The 27,056-nt window shown below is 38.7% G+C and overlaps 1 protein-coding gene across 1 annotated transcript in view; it reads right to left on the bottom strand.

The window, feature by feature from the left end:
- The window catches only part of hlcs (holocarboxylase synthetase (biotin-(proprionyl-CoA-carboxylase (ATP-hydrolysing)) ligase)), a 141,014-nt gene that overhangs the window by 86,256 nt on the left and 27,702 nt on the right, over nucleotides 1–27,056 (bottom strand). Inside the window, exons 4-6 of the mRNA XM_048603041.1 lie at nucleotides 24,797–25,809; nucleotides 24,092–24,274; nucleotides 3,964–4,235 (exon numbers count right to left, since the gene is read on the bottom strand). Coding sequence (XP_048458998.1) covers nucleotides 3,964–4,235; nucleotides 24,092–24,274; nucleotides 24,797–25,809 — 1,468 coding nt within the window. The remainder of the gene's footprint in view (nucleotides 1–3,963; nucleotides 4,236–24,091; nucleotides 24,275–24,796; nucleotides 25,810–27,056) is intronic.

Genomic DNA, 27,056 nt, shown 5'->3' with positions numbered 1-27,056 from the left:
GAGAATCTGAGATACCAAGGTGTAGAGCTGGATGAACACAGCAGGCCTTCTTAAGGGTCTAGGCCCGAAACGTCAGCCTTCCTGCTCCTCTGATGCTGCTTGGCCTGCTGTGTTCATCCAGCTCTACACCTTGTTATCTAAGATGGCAGGTTTACTTCCCTAAAAAACACTAGTGAACCGGATGGGTGTTTACAACAACACATAATGGTTACATGGGTCAACATTCACTTTAACATAGAAACACAGAAGAAAGGAGTGGGAGGCCATTTGGCCCTTTGAGTCTGCTCCGCCATTCATCACAATCATGGCTGATCATCCAACTTATTAGCCTAATCCTGCTTTCTCCACATAACATTTGATCCCATTTGCCCCAAGTGCAATATCTGGCCGTCTCTTGAATACATTCAATGTTTTGGCATCAACTACTTCCTGTGGTAATGAATTCCACAGGCTCACCAATCTTTGAGTGAAGAAATATCTCCTCATCTCCATCCGAAATGGTCTACCCTAAATCCTCAGACTGTGACCCTTGGTTCTGGACACACCCACCATCAGGAACATCCTCCCTGCATCTACTATCTAGGCCTATTAGAATTTTATAAGTCTCTAGGAGATCCCCCCTCATTTGTAAGACTTTTATTAAACACAAATTTCACCACCTGCCATGGTGGGATTCAAACCCATATCAGCCAAACATTTGCCTGAGATTCTGGATTACTACCATGAACATTACCGCTAAGCTACCACAAGTCTCAATGAGTACAAAATAATAATTCTAGTAATGAAAATGCACCTCTAAGTGTTGAGTCTCATTTCTTCAGCTGTTAATTGCTTTTGGATATTTTAAAAATGAAAGTTATTGTTCATTTTCCTCTCTATTTCTTTTAGCTTTCCCTCTCTCAATCATATCTTTATTTCACTTTCTGTATATGATATTACATTGAATTAACATTCTTTTAGATAATGCATGCATTAGTAAACATTCTTCAATCTGGCTGGTTGTATGCACACCTGTTCCATTCCTGTTCACAAAAGTCCCAAATCTGTTTAGAGGGTGTTTCATTGAGACCATACAATGATCCTAGGTTGTCATGCAAAAGCCCACCAAAAGGCTGTAAATACATCAAACTCCATGCATTATCCTTGCAAACACAAAATACAGATGAAAGAATATATTCAATTCAGAAGTTTTCAAGTACCCAAGTTTGTAGTGATAGAATTTCTAGTAGTTTCAACAATCCTAAAATACTATTTAAAATAAAGTTTATCCCTGATTCTTTTCACATTAAGATCAGCCTTAGCTATGAAATGTTCTACTAATGCTCAAATACATCAAGTGGAATTAATTATTAGTTCCAGTATTGTACTGCCAAAATAATATAAAAGCCGTCCAAGATTAAAAGCAAGGTACATTTAGCCCATTTAACATAGTGTGTCATTTTGCTTTGTATTTCATTTCCCTTCTGTTTTCTATTAAGTATATACCTCATGTTAGATCGTGAAACAATGTATTTGCTTTTTGAACTCTGCAACCAAGCCAATTTCCATAACAAAAACAAAAGATTAGCGCTAGACTACTTAGCTCCTTATTCCACTGCCATTAAAAGACATCAGAGCTGATTTGCAAATTAACTCCACAAACACACCTTTGCCCTATATCCCCAACACCTTTAAGTGATAAAATTCTATCAAGCTCAGATTGATTTCCAAATGATCAAGAATCAATTGCTGTATGTAGAATATAATTTAAAATCTTTTAATCACCCTTTGCGTGTAGAAGTGTTTCCTAATTGAACTCTTGAAAGTTCTGAGGTTTTTATTTCGGCTATATCCCCAGCGCTAGACTCCTCAAACAGCAGGAACAGTTTATCTCCATCTATCTATTCCCCTTAATATTCTGTAAACATTGATTGAAACACCACCTAACTGAAATTCCAGGGAATACACACTAATGACTATAATTTTTCCTTATAATTAAGGCCTTGGAGTCTGGTATCATTCTCCTAAACCAGCACTGCATTCCCTCCAATATATCCTTCCTGAAGTGTCTGCCCAGAACTGCATACTGTATTAAATTCATTCCGTGAACACTCTTTACTGGGTAAACAGGCTTCTCATTACGCCATTGTTTTCCCAAGCTTGTTGCATGTTGTAGGCATTGCAGAAAACAAATAGCCCTCTCTATATCGATGACACAATTTTAAGAAGATGCTCCTTCTCAGCTCATCACTCAAAACTATTTTCTCTAATGAGAATTTTTCTGGTCAAATCCAGAAACTATCCATGCCCATTCTTTGGAAGATATCTCTGTGGATTCTTGTCAATAATAGTGATCAAACGTGGAAAGCCATTTAAAGTCTTAGCATTATTTTGGGACCAGCATAACTTCTTTTAAAATCTCAAGGAATCCAGTTGCAGTTGTACACATTTAACACAGAAAATTTAAAATTGATAGCAACACTCTGGTCAATCAATCCACAAGCCAGATAGGAACTGAGCAATGCCAGCAGGAATACACTTCTCATTAAATATTCTGTAATTTGACAAAAACTGATAGGTTACAAGGTATAAAACCTCAATATTATTTTTTTTAAATATCTGAAGGCAAAAGCTACTTAAGAATGAAAGGATTATTGCAGTCACATTTCCTTGAACTTTCCAATGTTAATTATGCAACTCGCCCACCCTAATTAATCTGTTTTGAGAGATTACAGTAAGGTTAAAAGTTCATTGTAAAATTTAACATTACACAGCATCTCAAGTCAAGTCATGTCTCACCCAGCACAAAAGGAATTCTTTAGCTAAATACCACACAAATTAACTGTAACATAATAACATAATAAATGTTTCATTAACTGAATTTTGCTAATTAGAACATAGAACAGTACCACACAGGAACAAGCCCTTCAGCCCATCATGCCTGTGCTGACCATGATGCCATTCTAACCTAATAACATCCGTTTGCACGTGGTCTGTATCCCTTCATTCCCTGCATGTTCATGCGTCTGTCTAAACGCCTCTTAAATATTGGTCCCATATCTGCATCTACCACATCCCCTAGCAGTGCATTCCAGGCACCTACCACCCTCTGTGTAAAAAAACTTTCCTTGCACATCTTCTTTAAATTTTTCCCCTCTTAATTTAAACCTATTCCCTCTAGTATTTGACACTTCCACCCTGGGGAAAAAGACTCTGACTATCCAGCCTATCCATGCCCCTCATAATTTTGTATTCTTCCACCAGATCATCCATCAACCTTTGAAGCTTTAGCAAAAATAATACAAGTTTGTTCAACCTCTCCTTATAGCCATAATACTCCAATCCAAGCAACATCTTGGTAAATCTCTTTTGCATCCTCTCCAAAGTCTCCATATCCTTCCTATAATGTGGTGACCAGAATTGCACACAATTAAAGCTTTGACAAAATGCAAAACGTCTATATCAAAACTGAGATTTCTATATAGCATTACAGAATGATGAAATAGGTTGTATTCTGCCCTCAACTTTGACTCTAAAACCAAAGCAATACTGCGAAAATATTGCAAGAAAATGTGACATCAAAACATTGGTAAAAGTGGAATCCAATGTAATAAAAGGAACTGTACTTATTCAGTAACCATAAACCAATAATTTCTTATTTGTGGTTTGCAGCCATTATAAATTATGTGCTGAGATCAACGATTTTCCATCTACACGGTAAAGTGCAAGATTCCTGGAATCTAATCCTCAAAAGAAAATCTTGGAATACTATGTAAAAATGGAATTTGATTCATCCTAGTATCATGTACCAATAGTTCTGTAAAGTAAGTAGATTACAGCATAGAGGCATTGCCTGAATTACTCAAGGGTGAACACCATAAAAGGGCAAAAAGAACAGGCAAGACAAAATCCAGTGCTTCATCACAATTACAATTTTCACAAAAGCAATATTGCAACCTAGACTCATGCCAATGGTAGTCTTACCCATCAAACAGATCCATTGTAGTTATGATGACTTCACTGAAGAAAACTACTTGACCTAGGACATTAGTTTGCAGATTTTCGCAGTAGATTTTCAGGTCAAAATATTCTGATGAGAATTTTTGCGATTCTATGATGACGGGCAAGATATTACGTGTGACCTCCATTCCGGGTTGTTGCATTGTTACAACTTTTAAAGATACTTTCTGTGACCTAAATACACCTTCCATGTCCAGTCTGGGCCATAGCCATCTTAGGAAAGTTTGTCGAATATCCTGAAATAGTAAAAATTGCAAGCTTCAATGAAAACGATAACTTACTGGGGTCCTGACACCTGATTTTAATCTATAAGGAAATTATTACTCAAGGAACTGAGTACTAATCAAAGCACCTGAACACAGGAATCAATGACATAGTTTATGGCGCTAGTAGATTTTTACTACAGGATTACCATTTTCAAAATTACCAGATGAACATTTACTATTAATGGTGTAACTGTGCTGAGTTAAGTTCCATCCGAATAAAATAAACACATTATATTCAAGTTTTGCAATGTTAGTGTGAAGAATAACCCATTTCAAGCCCCTATTGTCTGCATCGAGTGCTCTCAGATCAGATATAATAGTTGGATGCACAGTAAAAGCTCTCAACTTGACACTAAAACATTAGCTCAACCTCAGAAGAGTACTCCCCAATATATTAAAGTACAAGATTTTTTTTATATCCCATAACAATTATCCTAAGTCACCTCTATTAAACACTAATAATTGTCATATTAGCTGCAATTTTCTTTTGCCCACTCATGCCGACTTGATGCAGGTTTGAAACTGCGCTTATTACTTTCATCGAGCAGTCTGAAGGTCAGTAAACATAGAAGACATCTGCACTGCATTTGAATCCAACCCCAGAGGGAAGGACCAATATCCAATCCACCTTGGTGTAGTTTCGCCTTCTCATCTACCTTGGTTATCAAATACGTCCGTGCAATTAACAATTCAGGTATGTCCACTTAAATTAAAATCTCTCTGCTAATCCATGTGTAAATTATACGCAAATTTTAGCAGTGACACAGAGGAATGGCAAAGCTCCCTATAATATTAGGGGGAGAGAAACTGTACTGCTCTGGTCATGAGTCGAGCAGGTTTTTTTTTTAAAGAAAGAAGTAACACGCAACAGCAATTTAACTTGTCTGTAATTCATTATAAGAAAAACCTGCACTGTACGCTAGGGCATGTCTGATTCTGAAACAAATTCACACTACAGATATGCCGAATTTCCGAACGAAGAACATTAAGCAGACTATTTTTACAGCTACCGCAGTTACAATGAATGATCTGGAAGCAATCTTATAAGCAGCCTGCACTCATCAGCAAAATGTTTATTGTGACAAAGTAGCCAAGGTCGAAGGTTAAATGTCACCTCCAAACTCCTGACATACCTACAAAGGAATGAATGCAAGTTTTTACATTTGAGAACAGTGCATTTTGTGTTGTGGAGATTCATACAAAACACTAAGCAGTTTATCCGATATATCCATTGATGACGTGTATTTTTTAACGTGTAATTCCTTCTTTAAATGATCCATTTTGACAGAATATTCAAGATATCCAAATACTATATTGTGTGAAGGTTTTCAATTATATTTTCCTTATCAAATTGTTGCAATCTTTGCACTACCCATGTTTAAACAGAACCTATTCGTAGATAAATAATTTTTGTTATGAATAATTTTAAATGAAACTAGCTGCAAAACCGTCATCGTCTTTATTAATTACTGTAATTATTAACATAATTAAACATATTTGTGAGACAAAGTGAAGGCACCAATTCAAGCATCCCATCACCATTACAAATATCTTATACAAACATTGAAATGTTTGATTTGACCATACCCTTCTCAAACTTAGAAAGATAAAACACCTCAAATGTAAAAGGAACTGTCAAAATTGTTCTAAGTAATTTGCTAATTTTAATGAAGTGTTTGAATCCTAAAAGGCACAAGCTACCAATTAAGAAAACGGGAATTAAAGTCATGCAAAACACTTTCACTCAAAAGATAAGAGTTTTGTAATAAAATATTAGATCAGGGCACTGAATCAAATAATAATTATAAAAGTTAGAAATGCAAAAGGCACTCATTCTGAAAATGACACAATTGAGAAGCTTGGTAAGTGCGTAAATGTGTGTGACTGATCAAAGTAGAATGGTAAAATAGGGCGTATGACTGCTGCCTGTCCAAGTTGCTTAGATCCTATGATGCCACACTATGAAAGAATAAACAATCAATTGCTTAAAAAGTGTTAGTTAGAATTCTCAAAGGAATGGATTCACCAATTCAACTGTGAATATCCCACAGTATGAAAAAGGTTAAAAAAAACTCCCAATGAGAAAATAGTAGTGGATAACAAAGTCTTACAAACAGTTATGGTTAACTGGAGGAATGTGCTGGTAATCAAGCTTCACTACTCTGTGAACTACAAGAAAAGTGCAAATGTTTTATTTAATCACTGAATGGTCAATCGTTTTCTCTTTGTGACTGTTATCCAGAAGAAAACAGGCTTTCACCAGGTTCCTTCAATATCCTGAAAATAACTTGTTTGTTATAAATACAACTTACTCTTTAAACAAGTGACAAAACTGCTTAACAATTGACCTGTTGTGCAGAACTAAACCCCACACACACACATACAAATCTTCCCAGTCCTTGAAGAAGGGAGGCAATGGTGAGACAGTTAGGAAAATATACCAAGAATATAATAAATTAAATTCTCATTAGTGAGTAGAGAAAAATCAGATTTTACACAAAGATTCAATGGCTAGATTAGAATCTCACTAGTGAAGGGCCAATTGCTTTTATTAATGTTTCATTATTCCTTAAGCTCCCCTCATTTATTTGCAGGGTGCTTTGTTCCCATGCAGTGGAGAGAAACTAAATGGCGCCAGTTCCCAACATGAAAATCCAAGTGGTCACCTGGTGACTGCACAGAGGTTGGCATTGGCAAAGCACTAGAGTCACCACAATCATCATACAACATTTCAAACTCACTTATAATACAGTTCACGACAGTTAATGTGCACTTTGGACTTAGTGACACCATCCATTGCAACACAGACACCAGACAGCTCCTTGGCCTTGTGTATGAAGCAGTTTCAGGATCTTAGCTTGCTTTCTTAGCATTCACCCACTTTGCACCTATTGGATGCTCACAGAGTCTCTGCCTTTTTGCGTATTGCTGCTTCATTCATAATTTACAGGCGCAAGTTCTGCCTTGCCTTTTAGGGCAGTCAGAAAGCCAGGCAGCTTGTCATGCTCTTTGCAATGAATGGTAAAGGGATGGATCTGTTGCTGTTCAGCACTTGCTACATCAATTTCACACTGACACTACATACCAGTAGCTTACATGGCAAATACACTGAATGTGCTTGAATCACTTGTCCTTGGACCATAAATGGGGAACTATGGTCAGTCAGCTGGCCCCATCACAGTCAGCCAAGGGCATAGTTTGATCTCAGTCAAAGGGCTTGGACGCTGTCAGTCAGCCACTTAGGGCAATCAGGGTCGGTGATCTATCTCAATACAGTCCAATGAATGGGCCACAGTCAATCCTCCGGTTCAAGACCAACACATCCAGGGATTAGCAGCAAGTCAGCCAAGGATCTGGACAGAAATTAGTCAGAATCTGGTCCTTCATCACTCAGGGATGTCCCTCTAAGTCAGTTAGTGGGGTGGGCTACTGTCAGTCCTCTGGATCTGTGCATTGGAAGTCAAGGGTTTATCACGAGGCAGTGTTGCGGTGGGGATGCCAGAGAAGTCGATGGTGGGGATTGGAGACAGCATACTGGAATGCAGAGTGGAGCAACGCAACATAACAGGATGGGAAACAATTCAGCATGAGGGGGCACAGGGTATTGCAAGACGTTAGGGTCATCTATTGTCACGATCAACTTGGTTTTGATGGGCATCATGATAGTTGATCTAACTAAGCCGTAGGTCTGGTGTCAGAGGGGTAAAATGAGGAGATGAAGAGTTTAAATAAAAGGGTGCAAGGCAAAAACGGAGCGATCGGGGGGTTTGAGAGGCTGAGCCTGCAACTCATTCTCTGCAGCACTGGCTGTCTTGCCTTTCATTGCAAATGTGCACGAAAGTAAAAATGGCTCCCAGCATACCCACAATGGATGGGCTATGTTTTTTTTTGACTGAGGGGATGGGCTCTACTTCTGAGCAATGTGAGGCCCTCAAGGGGTACCTCATGGCAAGCTGGTACAGAAGGTAGAGTCTCATGGGATCTGGGTGAACTGGCTAGATGGATAACAAAACTGGCTTGGTCATAGAAGATAGAGAGAGAAAGTGGAAGGGTGCATTTCGGAATGGAGATCAGTAACCAGTGGTGTTTCACAAGGATCAGTGCTGGAGGATTTTAGTTATGAGGAGAGGTTGGATAAACTCAGACTGTTTTCACTGGAAACGCCAATGAGTATAGTCCCAGAGTTTTCACTGGAAAGATGGAAGTTGAGGGGCAATCTGATAGGGGTCTACAAAATTATGAGAAGCATATACAGTGTGGATAGTCAGAGGCTTTCTCCCAGGGTGGAAAGATCAACTAAAATAGGGCACAGGTTCAAGATGAGAAGGTGAAAGTTTACAGTAGTGCGGAGAAACTTTGTCAGACAGAGGTTGGTGGGTACCTGTAACACACTGCCAGGGGAAGTGGTGGATGCAGACATGTTAGTAACATTTAAGGTGTATCTTGATAGACACATGAATGGGAGGTGAACAGAGGGAAAGGAACCGTGCATAGCAGATCTAAATAAGAATTAGGAATCAGCACAGGTTTGTTGGGCCAAAGGGCCTGTCCCTGTTGCTGTATTGTATTGAATTGTATTGTATACTTGCTTTAAGAGCCTAGGTGTAGGCCATCAGACCCTGGGATTTTTCTGCCTTCAATGCCAATAGTTTTGCAGTACTTTCTCCCCTAGAATGATGATTGTTCTAAGTTCAATCCTTTCTGGAACCTGTGCATTACCTGTTACTCTTGGGATGATTCTAATGTTCTCCACTGTGAAAACTGAGGCAAAATACTGATTTAGTGCCCCCACCATTTCTGTGCTTCTCATTTTTAACTCCACAATCTCATCCTCCAAAGGACCAACATTCACTTTAGCAGTCTCTTCCCTTTTATATACTTACAGAAGGTTTTGCTATCCGTTTTATATTTTGCGATAGTTTTCTTTCATAATTTACCTTTGCTCTTTTTACTACTTGTTTAGTAGCACTTCGTTGATTTTTAAAACTTTCCCAATCTTCCAGCCTGCCACTGGCCTTGGCAATATGGTAAGCTTTAGTTTTTGTCTTTATGTTATTGTTAACTTTCTTGCTTAGCCATGGATTTTTCTCCCTCTTACAATCCTTCTTTGTCTCAGAAACATATTCTAGTTGAGAGGAATTGAATATCCCTTTAAACATCAACCACTGCTCATCAATTGTTCTGCCATTTCACCTTCCTGCCCAGTCCACTAGGGCCAAATCTGTCCTCATGCCTATGCAATTACTTTTGTTTAATTCCAGAATACTAGTGTTGGACTCCAGTTTCTCATCTCTTAAACTTACACCTCTGCTTTGAAAATATTCAGGAATTCTGCTTCCACCAACTTTTCTGGGAGAGAATTCCAAAGACACGCCACCTCAGAAAACAAATTTGCCTAATCTATGTTATAAATAGGTGACACTTGATTTTAAGAAGTGGCCTCTAGTTCTAGATTCTTCCATAACAGGAAACACATCTCTCCACATCTATATAAAAGTTTCCCTATGATACCAGTTAAGCTAACTGACCTATAGTTTCCTACTTTCTGACTTCACTTCTTGAATATAAAAATAAAAGGGTTACATTTGCTTGCTTCACTATCATCCATAGTGAAGATGGATGCAAAATAACCTGATCATCTGTCATTGCCTTGTTGTCAGAGGCCTCAATATCACCATGTTTTAAGGGCAATGGTTAAATTCATTTGTGTACTGCAACTACTGACTGATCACGTTATTAAGGAGCTGCTTTACTGTTGATATTCCCTACATAGGCTCAATGGAACTGTTTTCAATGGATCCAGGCCTAGCAGCTGTTATCATCTCCGTGGCTACGGTATATCCACAGAAAATGACGAGGAAAACCTGTGTCTGGAAGCACAGATCCAACAGCAAAGTACAGCAAATGTAGTGCAGCCTCCAAATGCAGGGCTTGCAGCAAAGTATTCCGCTCAGGATCCAGAGAAAGTGTAGGAGACCATCATTTGTCTTCAATGGAATACGCTCGAAATGAGCAAGATGCAAAACTGCTGCTGAATGAGGATGTCCCAGGGCACTGACAGAACATTCGTCTGCTGGAGCATTCAGGTGTACAGCATCATAGATTATACACACATGCCTTCAGGGAGGTACATTATAATGTCAGAAACAGCATTAATAGGAAATGGAAGCTTCCATAATAACTCTCAGGTTCCTGCTTTATGCCAAGGACTGCATGCCTTACAAGGATCACTACCGGGAGACAAGGGCAATTCTCTCCAACTATAGCTGATAACTCATGACACAATATCCTAACTGAGGTCAACTGTACAAACAATACAAAACAATTCTTCTTCTAAGCCAGCAAGAGCCATATGTTAGGGCTCCTTAAAATTAGGTTCCTGTGCTTGTACAGTTTTATGATCCCAGCTGATGTTATAATCAGACAAATTAAATCACAGGCATCAACCTTGTTTGATAAATATTTTGATTTGTTTGGGATTTAACAAAGTGGTCTCTCACTGAAACATAGTTTTGCTTTACAAATAAAACAGTAGTTTATTACAGAAATGAAGATAAAGTAGAATAAACCAAACTATCTACTTATAATGCAAATTCAAGGTTTGTAATCAGTAAAAACAAAATCCCATTACTCTCAAAACAATTTAGAATGTAAAGAGAAACAAAACAGCTTCTATACAGAACCTTAAAAAGCACTTGTACAATACTCATGCCAGAGTTCCTGTATCTAACAGCTCAGAAGATTTAAGTCGATTGTGACTTCAACATTTAGCCTGGAACTGCAGATAGTTTCTTCCATGAGCTATCACATACCTGAGCTTCAAGGTACTCAGCTTTAAAAAACCTCTTCAAGGTTTTATCCTAACATTTCTGGGACTACCTCCTCACTCTTAGTTCATGATATATCCTTCCCTTTTCAGGAGCAAGGGTAAATACAGCCATTTTATTCCAAGGACATCACAGGACTGCTCCACACTCAAAACAAAAACTGAAACTCAGATGTGCACTGAGACAAGAGTAGCATCCCTTCACATAGGATTCCAACACCGTGTAGCACTAAGAAAATGTAGCCTTGCGAGTATCATTCTTGTAGCTACAGCCAAAATTACTACGGATCAGACAGGTGACGATGCAAAGTGAAAATATATTTACAAACGTGAGATTCTACTTACACTCATCTGTCACCCATGCCATCTATGTGCCCTCAAAGATTTCTTTTTTCCTTTCCTTCCAGTGTCTAGCAGCAGTCCCAAGGTCCACAGATAGAGTGGAGAGGACCTAGCCAAAATTGGAGCTTATTGAGTTTGTAGAATTTTGGGCAGACAACCCTGGAGGCATTTGTGGCTAGACGGCCCAGACATGCTGAGCATATCCTGGCCAGATGCAGGCTCATCCACCCTGGATTAACTTTCCAAAGAGTTGCATGTCACAAGCAAAATGGAAATGGAGGAGCTAGACACCTCTGGATTATCTTGAGAGGTGGCTACTGGGGTGTGTGCATGTGTTTCTGCTTCCAGCTGGGTGCCTGCTAACTCTACCCTATCTCATTGTGAAGAGGAGGTATCTGATGTGAGGTCAAGATCCCTTGTGCCCCTGTTGCCTTGCCATTGGATCTGTTCACCAATGGCTACAGCAATAGGGTGCTTGTCTACATGCATCTCAGCAGCCACTGAGCATACTACTGGACTTGGAACCCACTGAGGTCACTCACCAACCTGTCCATGGAGATATCAAGACATAAACATGCCAAAGTAAACAAAACACAGATCACTTTGGTGGTCTCCTACAACCTTCTAAGCAGTTTACCCGAGTGTCTCCAACAAACATGTCCACTGCTCGTGTTTATTTGTGCATTTCCACAAAGTTGTTAACGGCCAACTCTACAGGGTTCTCTCCTGTCTGGGACTGAGCAGGTGTTTGTCTCCAGAGTCCTCTTACTACTAGCAACCTGAAGCGTTTCCTCCTCAGCAGGTTGGGAGATGTGTCACTCATGTGCTCCCAACTCTAATTTCGCTAACATATCCCCTAGATGTCAGTATCTAGATGGAGAGAGGGTGCATGTGACAGCTTTGCAAGTGATTCCCCCGAGATATTCATGGTTTCTCCCTCAAAGTTGAAAGAAGTGGTGATGGCTGGAGAGGCTGGTTTCTTCAAGGTGGATGTTGTTTGGAAGCAGAAGACAAGAGAGGGAATGAGTTGTGCAGTGGCATGTAAACTTAGACATGTTAAGAACACATCCACAATGACGGTAGTGGGAGGGCAACACAGCACTTCACAATGAATCTTACACGACTGTCAGCACACGGAGGTACTGGCACTAGTATCCTGGCATCACTACATGAGGGATCTGGTCCACTCCTTGTAGGGGATGAACCAACAAATGTTGGGCACTACATCACACATCTTTGCCCTTACTGCCCTATTGTAGGCTGTTTGTTCTTGGAGTGAGACAAAGGTAGGGAGTGATGGAGATGACCATGGCTGCCACAGTTGTTAGCATTGGTGCAGGTAGAGGAAATATGTTTAGGTACCCCAAAGGAGTAGGAAGTGCAGGGGGTGGGAATGGTTGTTTGTTTGGGAGATTAAGTGAATGAGAGCTATTAGGGAAAAGTGCAATAGTGGGAGTGGGTACAGTAGCAGAATTAGCGAGAATATAAGGTAGTAGAGAGAAGATGATGGCGCTTATCCATTTGAGATATATAAACGGTCATTAATATTCTTCCAACTGTGGTAACTGGCACCTGTCCAGTGGCAACTTCAGTCCAGGCTGGCAGGGTGTCATGCCATGGTTTCCTCTGCCCTATTTCCTCAGGACTGCCATTCTTCCTCTCCACTATCCTGGCCTCAAGGTCACTCTTCATGACTTGGCATTCCAATTTGACTCTATCAGCCAAATCCTCTGAAATTCTTCACACACTCGAACTGTTCAAGGCAAATCCTGGCTTGGTGTATTTGAACTGGTGTCGGTGGCAGGAAAACTGGAAACTCTTGGCAGCAAGCATTTCTGCTGCCACTGAGTGTTAAAGAGCCCAACTGCAGTACTGAGATTCATGCTTAATGAGGTGAGTATTATAAAATTGCACAACAAGGCTCACTACAGCTCACCAAGAGAAATTCTCCATGAAACTCCCCAACACTACCACAGCCACAATATGAGAAATTCAGCTCATTCATACAACAGACAGAATAACTCCGCACAGATAATATGGAAAAAGGGAAATGTGAAAACCATCCAAGTGGGCTGGCCAAGTGTCTAAACCCAAAGGATTAAAAAAAAAACTTCTGAGAATCCAATCAACTTCCTGATGTCAAGAACAAAATACTGACTGCCCATTGATCCTATGGCTATCTTTAAATCAGGCCTCAATTCAGATGCAAAGTCAGTTACACTCAGCTGTTTGAATGGAAGTAACAGTTGAACTGTCTCTTAAATTCTGAAAGCTGAAGGTACTGATTTTTGGAATTATCTCAGGTCCCAGAAGATACTTTATTGATGTCAGATTTCTTCATTGGGAGACTGGAAGATCCTTATTGGCTTGTTTCTTGGAGGTTGGTTCCATTGACTGTCACACCTCAGTATGTACTGAAACAGTGACTTTACTTCAGCGACTGTTGCTGGACTATTTTCAATACAGGCCCTCCGATATCAGCCTGTCCACAAATAAAGTCATAAAACTCATACTTTATCTCTCTTAAAATCTTTGCTTGTCTGCTTTCCAAAGTTGCTTGACTTCAACCAAAATAGCAAGTGCCTAACAACTCTTATTAGAAACTTCTGATGTCAGTAATTATTGCTGAACACAACTCCTAAAAATCATGTGCATTCAAAACTCTTTCAATTCAAAATGTCCAAATCCCTCTTTCTATTCTAGCTTCCTTCACACAATTATTTTTTTGACTTTGCATTCCCAATAAAACATTATATGTACAGCCATTCATACTCTTCTTAAACAGCCATAAATATATTACAGTCACAGAATCGCATAATTGTTCCAGCACAGGATGATGCCATTCAGCCCTTCATGCCTGTACTGGTTCTTCAAACGAGCATCATTAACCTAATGCAAATCTCTTTGTTTTTTTCCCTTGTGTTTGCATACTGTTTCTGCCCAAATAATCATCAAATGTCTTCTTGAATGCCTCCATTGAACCTGCCTCCAGTTAACAGTAAGATTCAATAATGTGCCCAAATAGCAGTCTTTCCCCAAAGGTAATCTATTTTTCCTTAATTTCACATCCCATAACTGCTCTTCTCTGTTAGATAACTGGCGATGGCTGGCACATAGATCATTCAGGATGCCATCAAACATGCATGTTGATTAGCCCACTAGGCATACTGAAGAATAAAAGGGATGCCCTTTTACACCAACACATCTCTAAGTCAGCAGGTGGAGAAAATATCCTGGTTTAGCTTTCAAAAATGTTTACTTGTTTTTCCCTTTTGAGATGCCCTGTGACCAGCATTATCTATTTTTGTTTCTGATATATATATTTCATATACTGCATTTCATTTTATGGTTTCAAAATTAGATTTTTTTCACTTGACTATCATCTATACCGTTGCACACTCACTGATTCTTACTCCTGACAGGAGTGATCACTATGTAACTGACTTTTGATTAGATAAAGGTCCAGTGAGCTTAGGTTTTAATAGCTCCCCAGAAACGGGTAACAACACTAACACCTCTTCTGCTACAGTATTTGAAACTTCAATTTGCAAGCACGATGAGCCAAATGACTTCCTTCTGCGCTGTAACAATTCTATTACTCTGTGATTCTATGAGAACTGCTGCTTTTTTGATCCTGAATACTTGACATTCATTTAAACAAGATTTTAAATTTGTAGGAATACAATTACTGAATTCTTCTCTAAATTACATTGTCATTTTTTCCCCCAACTCTGAGTGACCTAAGCAATTAGCCATTCTGACCATTAAGTCCAATCCATACTGTGAGTTAAGTTCCCAGTCCGAAAAATCAGATAAGTGTATGAAAGCTCAAGGAAAAGACTTTAAATGTTCTCAGCTTCAAATAACCTCTTCAGGGTTTTATCCGAACACTTCTTGTGTAGGGGCATCACTGAATTCCTTACTCCAAGGTGTTCTATTTTTACTATCATATGTATTTTACTGCACATTGGAAATATATAAGACATTGGTTTGGCCACAACTGGAGTACTGCATTCAGTTCAGGGCACTGTTATTTTAGGAAGAACATGAGACATTGGAGAGCTGCAGAACAGATTTACATAAATTATTTTGACAAGAAGATAGATTGGAGAAGTTAGGATTGTTTCCATTTGAGAAGGCTGAAAAGAAATCTGACAGATGTATTCATGAGGGTCATTAAAACTGTAGATAGGTGAACTGTTTCCACTTATGAAATCATTGAGAGCAACGGGGCACAAATTTAAAGTAATTGCTAAAAGTGGCCAAAGAAATATAAAAAAGAACCTCTCTGACATAGCAAGTACTCAGGATCTGAAGTACATTCAAAAGGGTGGCAGAATGTCATTTTAAAATGAACAATGTACACAGTCACCAGGAGAAGGCATTAAGTGAAATGTTCATTCAACAAGCTGGTATAGATATAATAGGCCAAATGCTCCCCTCTGTGTTGTAATAATTCTGTGATGACCACTATATGAAAAATACTTCAATGGATCAGCAAAGGTTCAAAACAGTAGCCAGCAGGGGTGCAAATATCAACAGTGAAGGGAAAACTAAGTAAGAGATTCAACTTGGAGCCAGGAAAATCACACATGCAATAATAGAGTATTAAGTCCAAATAGTACGTCTTCTTTGAAAATGCACTGTTAGTGTACCAATAGCACAGCCACTGTTACAGTTCAAGAAGGAAGCTTATCACCATCTTCTCAAGAACAATTAAGGATGATGTAAAGACGGTCTTTATTTTTGTACTTTTTGAAACTGTGGACTCAAATATGAAAGAACTGTTTTGAAACTAAGGAACTAACAAGGATGGCTGTATTTTGAAAGTAAGACATTTGATACCTACTACAAACACTGCTGAAACCCACAGCTAATTGGAGCTGAGGGGCTATTTACAGTTGAAGTTGCTTGGCTTTAGGACTAGGATCAATTGTCAATGACAAAGGATGTCTGTCTGCCAACAAGGCGTTTCGTTGTTACCTATACAGAAGCTTTGTCAGACCAGAACAGAAATCAGAAGATCTGCAGCAGCCAAAAACACGCTCTCTGTTCTCTGCTGTAAACCACATCAAACCCGAAGAAAATAAGCTTTTCCTTCCTTCAGGAGATGCTGCAAGTTGTGACTTTTAATTGGAAAAGTCAGAGACCTTTCAAAAGTGAACTGCCTTATTGCAAGCCAGTGGAAAATCCAGAAAAAGGAAGTTTGAGAAGAAACATTCAGATCAGCAAGAATCAACTCAAAAGTGCTCCTAAACAAAGACTACAGAACTGTTTTCCCAGTTTGCCCTCCACCCATTTGTCCTCCTTGTCTATATCCATCTGTCTATTTGTGTGCAAGGGTTTAACAGTCCTAACTTGCGGAGTTTACTTAATTTAGTTTAATTGTGTACCTGTAGCTAGAATCTAATGAGCTGTAATAAATAGTGATTATCATCAAGTGGTCCATGCTTTATATCAACCTGGGTCTGAGTATCAGGTAGTCTGGGGGTTTTATGTATTTCATTTAAGATCTTTAACTTTTGTAGTGACTCGAGGGAGAGCGAGAATTGATTTCCAGCACACACTCCCCAATGAGTTGTGACAACAGGCATAAATGTTGATTTTGCTAGTGACACCCACAGCATAATACAGACACTTACAAAGATAGCCACAAACCAAGTGGAGCTCTTAGTATTTATCCCCCATTAATTAGTTTCTTCTTGACATTAAAACCTACCAACGTTTTTGCTTAAAAAAAGTCCACAACCAATTTTTTCATCACATATTTTACTGAAATAGTTGCACTTATGTTTCGTTATGATCAGCTCTGTCCTGCTGAGAAAGGTCATCAAGCATTCCAAAACTCTCTTCTATTTTATAATATTCAATCTCATCTTTACTAAGTTTTTAATCACAGGATTTTGATGGAAACAGGGTCACAGAGCTGAACAGCATGGAAACAGACCTTTCAGTCCAACTCGTCCATACCGACCAGATTTCCTAAATAAATCAAGTTCCATTTGCCAGCATTTAGCCCATATCCCTCTAAACCCTTCTTATTCATATGCCCATCCAAATGCCTTTTAAATGTTGTAATTGTACCAACCTCCACCAATTCCTCTGGCAGCTCACTCCATACATGCAACACCCTCTGCGTGACAAAGTTGCCCATTAGGTCCCTTTTAAATATTTCCCCTTCACCATAAACCTATGCCCTCTAGTTTTGGACTAGCCCACCACGGGGAACAGACCTTGACTATTCATGCCCCTCATGATTTTATAAACATCTTTAAGGTCACTCCTCAGCCTCCAACACTCCAGGGAAAATAGCCTCAGCCAATTCAGCCTCTCGCTATAGTTCAAATCCTCCAACCCTCGCAACATCTTTGTAAATTTTTTCTGAATGCTTTCAAGTTTCACAACATCCTTCCTATAGCAGGGAGGCCAGAAATGAACGCAGTCTTCCAAACAAATGCCCTGTACAGCTGCATCATGACTGTCCAAGTCCTTTACTCAATGCACTAACCAATGAAGGCAAGCATATCCAAACACCTTCTTTGGACAGATAGGAAGGAAACTAGCCATCAGAATACACGAACATCAGCTAGCAGCAAAACCACACAATGAACTCTCCTTAATATATGCACATTCAGACAACGAAGGCCATCAGTTTAACTGGGACAAAATAACCATGGTAGTCCAAGGCAAACATAGACACGCATGGGAATTCCTAGAGGCATGGTTCTCCACCCATACTTCGATCAACAAACATTTAGAATTGGACCCCGTATATAAACGCATATAGATCAAAACCGGAAATGACAGTACTCACCATAACATACTGGACAGTATAAATTCCAAGCGGAGTAGAACAACACCGCTTCATCAGAGGCTCCACTGATGATGTCACCTAGCATGGTGACAAAACGTCTGAACAAAAACAAGCCAACTCAACAAGCAAGTCAACAACTTCATCCACAACCCGAGCTGCAGATTTTTGCCAATACTTTAAACCTTCTTCACTTTCCTGTCGGCCTGCGACTCCACTTTCAAGAAACTATGAACCTGCACTCCAAGATCTCTTTGTTCAGCAATACTCCCCAGGACCTTAACAATAAGTACATAACGTCCTGCCCTGATTTGCCTTTCCAAAATGCAGTAACTCACATTTATCTAAATTAAACTCCATCTGCCACTCCTCGAACCATTGGCCCAATTTATTAAGATCCCATTGTACTCTGAGGTATCCTTCTTTGCTGTCCACTACACCTCCAATTTTGATGTCATCTGCAAACTTACCAACCATACCACCTACATTCACCTCCAAATCATTTATATAATTGATGAAAAGCAGTGGGCCCAGCAACGATCCTTGTGGCACACTGCTAGTCACAGGCCTCCAGTCTGAAAAGCAATCCTCCACCACCACCACCTTTCTTCTACCTTCGAGCTAGTTCTCTATCCAAATTGCAGGTTCTCCCTGTATTCCATGTGACCTAAACTTGCCAACCTGCTTACCATGAGGAGCCTTGTCAAATGTCTTATTGAAGTCCATATAGATCACGTCCACTGCTCTGCCCTCATCAACCCTCTTCGTTACTTCTTCAAAAAGCTCAATCAAGTTAGTGAGTTGCGATTTCCTACACACAAAGCCATGTTGACTATCCCTAATCAGTCCTTGCCTAAAGATCATTTGTTCTAATTCTGGCATAACCTTTATATGCTTCAGTTAACCTGAAAGAATTCCTTTCTATAATATACCCTCCCTGGACTACAGATCAGCTGGTTTTAAGAGACTGAAACAGAATATATTATTGAGATTTGTGTGGTGTGGTATTGGTAACATTGAAATTGTTTCAATCAGTTCTTGAGGCATCAAGAATGGCAGAGATTCATTAAATATTCTGGCACTCAGTGGGGAAATGTACCACCTGCTATGGTACTGAGTCAATTGGACCATGAGGTGCCAGATGTAATCCAAGGGCTTTGTTGTTTTGGCTAAAGTCAGCTAGCCTGAATATTGCCCCCCAACCCCTTGTAAAAGAGAAGGGGGAACATACTGTGGTCAGACAGGGAATCTGAATGCTATTTAGTGACACCCTGCTGGAAAGTGTGCATTGGATGAGAGAAATGGTTGCAATCTTCTCCACTGCCCTTCTCTTGGCTTGCACACAACAAACAAAGGTCAGGAACAGAAGCAAAAGACTGCAGATGCTGGAAAAATTTAAGACTCAAAGTATACCTCAAGAAGAATCAGATCAGACTCAAAATGTTAACTGTCTTTCTTTCTCTCCAGGTGCTGCAAGACCTGCTGAGTTTCACCAGTATTGTGTTTGTGCCAGGAATAAGTATTGGATGATTGTCAGACTCATCATCTACAGCACTAAAAACTGGAAAGAGGGCAGGGAAAAGAAATAAGTTTTGAACAGGTCTGAGAAATATGAGATTGCAAGACTTCGTGTGTAAATGCACTTGCTCTTTCCTTACATGACATCTCACCCATCTACACCCAATATTCATCAGCATACACTCCATTTTTTGCTTTGATTTATTATTGTCACATGTGCCTAGGTAGAGTGAAAAGTTTGTTTTCCAAGCAGCACAGGCAGATCAAAACATACAAATCACAGAGTTATAGAACAGAGCAAGGATTACAAAGTTACGGCTGCAAGGAAGGTGCACGAATAGCAAGATCAACATTAGTTTTGAAATTTGAGAGGTCCAGTCAGAAGTCTAATTACAGTGGGTAAGCTGTTCTTGAATCTGTTGGTACGTGTGTTTAAGCTTTTGTATCTTCTGCCTGACAGAAGAGGTTGGAAGAGATTATAACCAGGGTATTGGTTGCAAATTTTAAATCAGTTCTATTCCAGTTCTAGGTAATTTCTAACCAACATGTTCAGTAATGTTGTAAAAGACACCTGCAACAAATGAAACTTGAACTCAAGCCTCCTGGCTCAGAGGTAGGGACACTACCAAAGACCACACATGTTCTCTATTCCCGTTCGATAATTCATTAATTCCGAACACTTGATCTGAAGTGCAGAATTGAATCCTTAATTCAAGCCTTCTAACTGTTCTCTTTGAATGCCTACCTCCCTAAAAATGATCACCACCTCAATAGACACTAACTGACCTGCTTCGTGTCTCCAAAATATAATATTCCTATTTACATTTTGCTCAACCTTCACAGGGCTGTCAATAATCAATGTCTAGCTCTTCAGTTAAAATGCATGCTGTCACCTAATTTCCCGATCAAAATTCCCAACGGCATCTTGATGTTTTCATAAATTTGCAATGATAAGGCCCACCAAGTGAAAAAAAAAGTGAGCTAAGAAAAATATCGACTGACACAAACAAGAAGTTAACAGTACTTTAGCAACAATGACATCCTTAACAACATATCCTAGGCAACTGGGAAGAAGAAAAAAGTTTGATACAAACCAAACTTTGCCACAATCCCATAAAATCTATCTGCAAAAACAATCTGGAATGCAGTTTTGTGTCAATCAAACTCCAGAATAAGGTATACAAACATTTTAAAAACTTTGAAAAAAGTTTCGGACACACCTTATTAGAAAGGCTTAACAAATAACTGATGGGAGGACAATGATTACATTTAACAAAGAGAGCTATAAGAAGCAAAGCCCTGAATATATTGCAGCAACCGGTCAATTGAATGACAAGGGAGTTCAAAACTGGAGCTGTTTGCTGCATCCCCATTGAGCAAGTTAATATATATATATTTTCTTTAAAAAGCAGTAAGTCAAAGTAAAGATGAATGTTTCACATGCAGCAGTCGTGCAGCTACATCGCCAAGCATCGCCTTACCTGGCCCAGGCAAATGTCTGAATTGCATTTAGAATATTTGTATAAATAAGCTTATAAATGAAATAGATTGAATTGATTTCCCGGAACTATAGTTAGCCTTAAAAGGTTGACTAGTCCAATACAGATAATAATTTTGTGTATCGCTTAAAAGATGAAAAAATTCCGGTTTCGGCAGTCATGCATTTTCAAATTACCTGATATTTCTAGGCATGCAGTGCCTCCTTGTGGATAAGAAAATATTAACACTGAATGGAAACAGTATACTCAAGTGCAAGTTTTTTTTCCCCCAACTGAACACACTCATGTATAATCAGGCATTTATGGTTGAGTTAAAAAGGAATTTGTAACTGTTACCTTCATACACACCTTTCCTTACATTTTCTGCTCATTGGATTCAAATGTCAAATGCATTTTAAGGACATTTTGTTTTACATTAATACTTCAAAATTAAGTTTTGGTGAACACAATGCATGTATTGAATAAAAACTACCAGTTCTTTAAAATTAAATGCCTTTGAAAAGGCAGTATAATCAAGAATTCACGTTGCAGTCAGATTCTTCTCCTACTTCTCTGGCACCCTTTAACAAAGAATTCTGATTTGGAACTCGTTACTAGAACACAATCACAGCATGAACCATTCTAACCAGAGATATTTCACTGTTCACTACCAGAAAGATATAGAGAAAAATTGAATAACCAGGTAAAATAAAACTTCCCTATCCCACAACTGTAACTCTTCATATGCACATTACCAATATATAACTTGGAGATTACTTTATCACAGATTACTAAGCAATCTATTCTGTTAATATATAGTATTCAAAACAAGACAGTGCACTTGAGAAATTAGGGCTTCTTACACTGGACCAGAGAAAGGTAAGGGGTGCAACAGTGAAATATTGCTGTAAATGCTGTAACTACTCAGCAAATTAGACAGCATCTGTGAAGTGAGAAACTGAATTAACGTTTCAGGTCAATTAACTTATCATAAAATTTGATGGAATATCAGCAATCTGAAATGTTAACTCTGTTTATCTCCACAAAGTTAAGGACCTAAAAACAGAACTAAAGACTATGAAGGATTGTGGGAAGGTAAATACTGACTGTCTGCTTCCATTGGACATCTCGATAACAGATAAAATTGCACTCTGCATTATTGACAGAATAGGATAGAAACCTAAATGGCAGAAAAACTGGTCATTTTACAACATGGAAACTTAAAATAATTTAAGAAAACTTGATGCAAAAAGAAGAATAACATTATATGCAGAATTATTGTTTAGAATGAAATGATTTGCCCCAAATTATTGTTGGAGCAGCTCATAAATGTTCCTAAAATATAATTTTGATGTTTTATGAATACAGAAATGTTTAAAGAGGAGGATATAAGCATATGTGATTAAACTAGGTGGAGAAAAATACTCAAAATATGGCTGGGTTTTGTGCCACATATAACTCTATTCTATCTCATTAATCATGCAGAAATTATTTTCATCTGTCTCAGGCAACCCATGTCTTTAATTCAAAGTGGCTTATTTCAAATTATACCATAATTTAATTTAGACCTACTAAATTTGCTGAATTATTTGGACTGCTTGGTGTGAGCTTTTAGATAATTCAAATTTTACAACGTAATGGAGGCTGAGGGGTTACTTTATAGAGGTTTATAAAATCATGAGGGGCATGGATAGGGTAAATAGATAAGGTCTTTTCCCCAGGTGGGGAGTCCAAAGCTAGAGAGCACAGGTTTAAGGTGAAAGGGGAAAGATTTAAATGGAACTTAAGGGGCAAATTTTTCACACAGAGGGTGTTGCGTGTATGGAATGAGCTGCCAGAGGAAGTCGTGGAGGCTGGTACAATTACAACAGTCAAAAGGCATCTGGACGGGTATATGAATAGGAAGGGCTTAGAGGGATTTGGGCCAAATGCTGGCAAATAGGACTAAATTTATTTAGAATATTTGTTCGGCATGGACGAGTTGGATCAAAAGGTTTATTTCTGTGATGTATATCTACGACTCAATAACTGTCTGTAAATATGGTTATCACCATATATTACCACTAGGTGGTGACCTTTAGTAACAAACAAATTTGAGAAGGCAGCAACGAAAGTCGTACAGGTCAAAAAATATAAACATTTAATGGTCCAAAGACATCATTTCCTCAAAGCAGCAGAGAAGTCATCTCAGAGAACCAAAAGGCAAGTATTTGATTTGTGTTCCTTCAGAAAGGACAAGTAATATTAAAGGGAAGGTTAATAGCACATCACTTGCATACCCCCGCACATTCACAGAGATTTAAAAATGTATTACATCTTACAACAGATAAAGAAAGGAGAACAAGTCAATAACACAAAATAATCTTGTGAAAGATGATTTATTATCTGGAAGTTGTAAAATGAAAGGGAGTTTTTAAATGTTCAAAAAGGCCAATATTTTTCCTCATAAAAAAAATTGAGCGATTCTTTTGAACTTTTGAAATTGTGCTTTGTTAACAGTGCAATTGGCAAGTTGGCCTTGCAATACGGTTAATTTGTGAATGACTCTTGAGACCGGCTCTGCTGAACAGGGTGATGTAAGAAAGAATATGTAATTGTAAGCTAGTGCACTCAGCTTTTCGTCTCAGTCCATACGCTAGTAAAATAGTTATGTTAGTAATACAAGACTATGATCTCTTAACTATATTCAGGAACGCCCCAGAGAAGATGCACACAACTATTGCTTCCGCCACAAACCTAATTGTTAAATCAAAACTAAAATATCTTTTAAAAATCATATGTAGTAAAGTATTTATCTACCTGAACCAGAGAAAATTAAGCCTTCTGTGTCCTAGCTAAACAGAATCCTTACCTCTCCTGTGGTCAGAAGATACACTGGTGTCAGAGGTGGAACTTGACTAAGTTCACAGTTAAGTTGCAAATATGTCAGAATTTCTGTCAGTACTTCATATCGCAGTGCATTGCTCAGTTTAAGTGCTCTGAAATCCTGCTGCATTTGGGTCTCTTTTGAATCAGGAGGAATTTCAAGATGAACCTGTATGGGTATATGCACAACCAAAAACGTCAACAAAAAAAACTCAAATAACTCCCTAGCAATGTCTATAATTTCCAAGGTTTTGTTCAGGAAGGGGATTTTCCTTCAAATTCACTCTCTCCCACACCACCTCTACTTTTGTTTTATTATAGATTCCTTTGCCTCCTATGACTAGCCACTTACAGCCAACAAAATAACAATCTCAGAGTATTCAATGCCCCACCTCATCTAATTATTGACTACTTCTATGATCAGGTTAAATAGGAATAAGTGAAGAGAACAAAGAAAGCAACTGTAGCAGAAAATTTGGTTGCTAGGAGTAAGTGAAGTCAAAGTATTGCAGAATAACTTATAAGGTATGTTTGACAAACTTATCAGAAAAAGATTTATTTCTCCTTTTTTAAGAATAGGACATCACTCCCTTACTAAATTTCCATCAGGACAGAAACAGGCAAGGGACTAAATTAATCTAACAAATAAACAATATTTCTTTCACAAAAATATAAATTTTAACCATCATACCTGGCAGAGCACAGCTTCTCCTCCATTTTCTCCATAAGGTAAACGTACAATTACTATGTCCTTTTCAGGATTAGCCAAACTCCCCCATAGCTCAAGATCTTCTGTGGCTTCCTCTGCATTTTTGGTTTCTCTTAAGAATGCTTTGCCACTGGTAAAAGCATGGAGGGTTATGTCCTTGCTGTCAGACTTAGTGAAGAACCATCTGTGAATCTTTCCTTTCAGTTCTTTTTTGACAGCTACTTTTATCTCACCAAAAGAAAATGATGTACACAGTCCCAAGATCTTCCCACCTTTGGATAGGTAGGTCATGAACTTTGCATGAATCTGTTCAGGCACTGGATCATCACACGCCACAACCAGCAATAGAGAATTATCAACCCAAGGAACTTTTAGAACCTGCTCTTCTAGAAGGGGATAGATCACATAGCTTTCATTGTTAAGGCAATCCAAAAGGACGGATTTTATTTGCTGAAATTTTACCAAGTACTGACTGTAATCAGAGCCAACATAGATCAATACATTGGGAGGTTTCCCATTCTTGTTACTTTGTCCTGTGTTTATTGTAAAATTGTCCTCCCCAACCACTGTTTCATCAGAGCTTTCACAATAATCATCAGGGAGGTCCAGTAGGTTTTCTGCCGAGGCATATTTGACTGACTCAATGGTGCTGTTTTCCAACTCCAAACACTCAGAGCAACTGGCAAGGTGAAGGCAATAGCCTTCGTGTTCCTCGAGTTCCTTTGCCTCTTGGGTGATATGAAACTCTTTATTTTGAATGGCCTTAAGTTCATCCATTTCTGGTTGACAAAGTTTCTCAGTAGAACCAACTGTACTGCAGGTATCACCACATGAACCCACATTTTGCTCAGTCACTGGTTTGATTAAAGTACTTTTATGACATGGTTCCATTGCAATATCAAGATCCTGGAGATGACCAAGCTCCTGCCACTCTTTTTGAAACCCAACACTTGATTCCAGCAATTTCATTTGAACAGATTCATTGAGCTGTAGAGCTGAAAGAAATACACATGCACTTGAAATCAGCAACATTGAGTGATACAATCCAACGTATTCCTAAATACAATGTAATCAAATATTAGTCAGGAAGCATCCCAAAGCATTTTCCAATTGTAGTGTCAAAGATTACATAGGAAGTAAAAATTTTAATCTGATCAAAAAAATTACCTTATGGACAGAGAAAAGCAATCCCAATTTTTGCAAACAAATTTATTGGTCCTAGACTGGATTTCTGCCTCTGCCCCACAACAAACTAAAATGTATTCCAAATTTCTTCGATCATCTGCTTTGCTCACTAACTTTTAAGAACCAACATAAGAGCAGCATTTATGTCAGCCAGTCAACAAAATAACTGAAATAACTTCCATCATAGATAAACAGGAGGCTGAAAGAACACAGCAAGCCAGGCAGCATCTAGAAGAAAGGAGCAGTCGATGTTTTAGGTATTACCCTTCTTCAGGACTTAAAGGATACCCATTTTGAAGAAGTTCTCTGCCTCCCAGTCCTGAAGAAGAGTAATACCTGAAACGTTGACTGCTCCTTTCCTCCAGATGTTGCTTGGCTGTCTGTGTTCTTCCAGCCTCCTGTTTGTCTACTTTGGATTCCAGCATCTGCAGTTGTTTTGTCGTTAATCGAAATAACTTCAGTGCTAATTGAGCTGAGCAAACTATTCTCAACAGTCCAAGTCATCTTACCATTTATACAGTCTCAATGGCTTTTAAACCTCTACTATTTGGGTCAGCTCCAATGGCACAGACATAAACTGGTAATCCAGTTATCCTTAGCAGGTACTTCAGTCAATCTCAAGAGCTCATTACAAATTATTTGATAATCTCAGCGCATTATGTAACATCCAATGATATACAGTAAAGGCTGTTAAGACTAGTTCATGATCTGAAAGTTTCCTGAGGTATCAGAAACCACCACATAGTTATATATAAAAGAAATGTTAAAAGTTTTAAGTTATTTTAGTTTTCTCCATTAGGAATACTTTGCCTACCTCAGTATTAACATGATGATCATAAGTACTTGCCAGATGACCAATACCAAATCCATATCAACTGTTTATTTTTGTAAATATTGTTTCATTTGGTGTTTAAAAGAGTTATTTACTTCACATTAAATGGGCAACTTATTTGAATCAAATTGCTGAAGACTGACATCTGTGATGCTAGTGAGCTCAGGATGAAGCTAGGATGACCATCAACAGATGGCTCGATCATATTAAGTGTGGAGCTGGAGG

The sequence above is a fragment of the Rhincodon typus genome, chromosome 11 (genome assembly GCF_021869965.1).
Source record: "Rhincodon typus isolate 14 chromosome 11, sRhiTyp1.1, whole genome shotgun sequence".
NCBI lineage: Eukaryota > Metazoa > Chordata > Chondrichthyes > Orectolobiformes > Rhincodontidae > Rhincodon > Rhincodon typus.
Note: the sequence above shows the minus strand (reverse complement) of the source record. Positions and strands in the feature narration are given on the sequence as shown.